General features: G+C 45.2%; 1 protein-coding gene across 1 annotated transcript; it reads left to right on the top strand.

Moving 5' to 3' along the window:
• The first annotated feature begins 444 nt into the window (after nucleotides 1-444).
• LOC119302975 (manganese-dependent ADP-ribose/CDP-alcohol diphosphatase) lies at nucleotides 445-2,321 on the top strand. The gene is made up of 2 exons (XM_037580043.1): nucleotides 445-593; nucleotides 1,011-2,321. The coding sequence occupies exon 2, from the start codon at nucleotides 1,089-1,091 to the stop codon at nucleotides 2,067-2,069; it is 981 nt and encodes a 326-aa protein (XP_037435940.1). The 5' UTR covers nucleotides 445-593; nucleotides 1,011-1,088; the 3' UTR covers nucleotides 2,070-2,321.
• The last annotated feature ends 775 nt before the right edge of the window (nucleotides 2,322-3,096 follow it).

Raw genomic sequence — 3,096 nt, 5'->3', positions numbered from 1 at the left:
TGTGTCCTTGCTTCCTATATCAAAGTTTCGTTGTATTTTCTTCGATGCAAGCGTGGTTTAAATCTACCCCATTGACATCCTCAAAAACCCCAAGTTGCCATTTGGACGTTGCTCTACGGCAAAAGAGAAATTTGTTTAGCAGGTGGCTAGCGACTATCTTCGCAAACCGCAATGTAGTGTTAGCTTTACTTTACTTTCGAATAACTTATGTGCTTGCTTTTAATTTTTTATATCTATTTTCTGAAAATAAATAAAATTTTGTCTTTAAATTACAAAAATAAATAAATAAAACAAGAACAAAAAAACGAGTCCTGAAATTAAACCCCTTGCAGTTTTGGGCTTTGTCACGGGCCTCCTCGGCCCAGGGCTAACGACCGGTGGTCCGACTCGGTTCCCCCGTCTTTGCCTCTCCCGAGCCGGAGGAGAAGAGCAGAGGGAGGACAGAGGCTTCCGTCAAGATCCAAACTCCTCCCCCTCCCGGCTGCTCGCTGCTTTAAGACTCCACCGTCCGATCCGGGATCTACCAACCCAGCGCGCCGGAGATCCCACCGGAGCCCGCCGCAGCCTACCTCGCCGCCTCTGTCGCTGCGCCGGTAATCCATCCCCCCCTGGTTTCCTTCCTCTTGGGATCGTTTGGTTGTTACAATCTGTCGGTCGCTCTGTTTCAGTTCATAGGCTCCGATTACAGGCAGCTCGGCTGCGTCTCCCCGCTTCGTGTGAATCTCAGGAGCGGTTTTATGAACACTTCTCAGGTCGATAGATAGCTAGATTTTATTAGCAGTAAATCACAATTCACAAAGTGCTTGTTTTAGTTGGGCACATGTACAGAAAGAGTTGAGAGTCTATTAAAGTTACTTCGGTGTGAAATGCGTAACACGCAGAGACTTTTACTGCTATGATGCTGAATTGCATTGCGCTCCATTGCTTTATATATACTGTTTAATGTGACAAAATGATTATATACTGATTCGCCCGAATTCTGAGCAAATATTTCTTGGCTTATATCCTAGGTTCTAGCGGGGGCACCGCATTCTATTCCAGATTCTACTTTTGCCTTTCGAAGGACTGGTGATACTGAAGTTCTTGTGATGGCTGCCGCAAACGGACTAGTCCATGCATCTGCCAAGAAGCCCTTGTTCACATTTGGCGTCATTGCTGATGTCCAGTATGCCGATATCCCAGACGGCCGCTCGTTCCTCGGTGTCCCACGCTACTACAGGCACAGCATCAGCGTCCTTCAAAGAGCTGTCAGCACATGGAACAAGCAAGGCAATATCAAGTTCTCGATCAACTTTGGAGACACCATCGACGGGTTCTGCCCAAAGGACAAGTCGCTGTGGGCGGTGCAGAAGGTCATTGACGAGTTTGAGAAGTTCGATGGCCCGACCTACCATATGTTTGGCAACCATTGCCTCTACAACCTTCCTCGGAGCAAGCTGGTGGCATTGTTGAAGATGCCGACGGATTCTGATCGCGCGTATTATGACTTCTCACCATGTCCCGAGTACAGATTTGTTGTTCTGGATGCTTATGATTTCAGCGCACTTGGCTGGCCTCACGATCATCCTGTGACTGCAGCAGCATTGAAGCTCCTCGATGAAAAGAACCCAAACACCGACAAGAACAGCCCTGACGGTCTTTTTGGTGTCGACAGGCGGTTTGTGAAGTTCAATGGTGCAGTTGGCAAGGAGCAGCTGTCCTGGCTCAACGATGTCCTCCAGGATGCATCGGACCGCCGGCAGAACGTCATCCTATGCAGTCATCTCCCAATGGACCCTGGCGCAGTGTACCCAGCAGCTCTTATGTGGAACTATGATGAGGTGATGGCTATCGTTCGACGATACAACTGTGTTAAGGCCTGCTTTGCCGGACACGACCACAAGGGTGGCTACTCAGTGGACTCCCATGGCGTGCACCATCGCACCCTTGAGGCTGCGCTGGAGTGTCCTCCTGGCACCAGTGCATTCGGGCATATCGAAGTTTATCCTGACAAGCTATTGCTTGTAGGCTCTGATGGAATGGCTGATACTGAAATGTGTTTTCAGTCCTCTGATCGAGCTGCGTTGTAGTGTAAAATCCACGTGACTTCATTATTTTGACTTCTGGTGATGCCATTGAGAGAAAACTCATGTGACTTCCTGTTGTCTTGTCTGACGACACTATTACTTGTAAATAACACTGAAAGTGGTGGAATAAATAATGGAACTGTTGTAATGCTCACTTCACCATTTGGAAACTGCTGAAGGGAGCATAGTGTTAGGCTCTATTATTCACGAGTCTGTTGTAAATGTAATAAATGCAATGCTATTTGGGTGTGTAAAGTTCTTGCAAGTGGTTTCAGTCTTTGTACTCCATTATTCATCAAGGAAGACAATAGTTAGGGTGGGGCGGGTACAATAATTACATACCCACGCCCATGTTGCCCACGGGCACAAAACCTCACCCGTACCCATGCCCATGGGCGCAAACCCTGCCCATACCCAAACCCACCCATATATACAGTGTAATGTTTGTTTATATTTTAATTATCTTTGAATATATCTTTGGTAGAGATCTTAAAACACACGAATGTAAGAAACATCCTGATATATATGTTCCCGGAGTATGATTGTCTACCTTCGTTGTGACCAATATAAAGGTCTGGAGATAGAGAAGTCAACAAGTGAGGGTAGTTTGTGCAACCTATTGCTTCATTCTTAAACATTCCTCCATGTTAGATTTACAGTCTCATCGATTGTCTTTACATGCATGCGAAAATATGTGTTGTACAATAGTGAAAGTAGCCCTGTCGTAACTATGTTTAGGGTCTCCTTGATCACCTACTCCTTTTCTGAACCAAGTTATCGAGCTACTCACTCCGGACTATAAGTTACTTGTCACAAAAAGCATACCATTAGATTCATATTTCCTGTTAAAAAAAGATTCACATTTAAAGGAAGCATTTGATAATATAAATTTTCCAGTTTTTGTGGCTTATGGCCTTTTTTACATGTGTGACATATGGCTTATGTTTTGTTGGTTGAAGTACTGGTCAAACTTAATGCTCAAAATGCATGTACGCTTTACAAATTGAAACATATAGTATAAAGGATTCCA

This window comes from Triticum dicoccoides, chromosome 5A (genome assembly GCF_002162155.2).
Source record: "Triticum dicoccoides isolate Atlit2015 ecotype Zavitan chromosome 5A, WEW_v2.0, whole genome shotgun sequence".
Lineage (NCBI taxonomy): Eukaryota > Viridiplantae > Streptophyta > Magnoliopsida > Poales > Poaceae > Triticum > Triticum dicoccoides.
Note: the sequence above shows the minus strand (reverse complement) of the source record. Positions and strands in the feature narration are given on the sequence as shown.

Bases quoted from the DNA above. Each gene is read 5' to 3' on its own strand.
- LOC119302975 (XM_037580043.1), top strand. From the start codon at position 1,089: ATGGCTGCCGCAAACGGACTAGTCCATGCATCTGCCAAGAAGCCCTTG.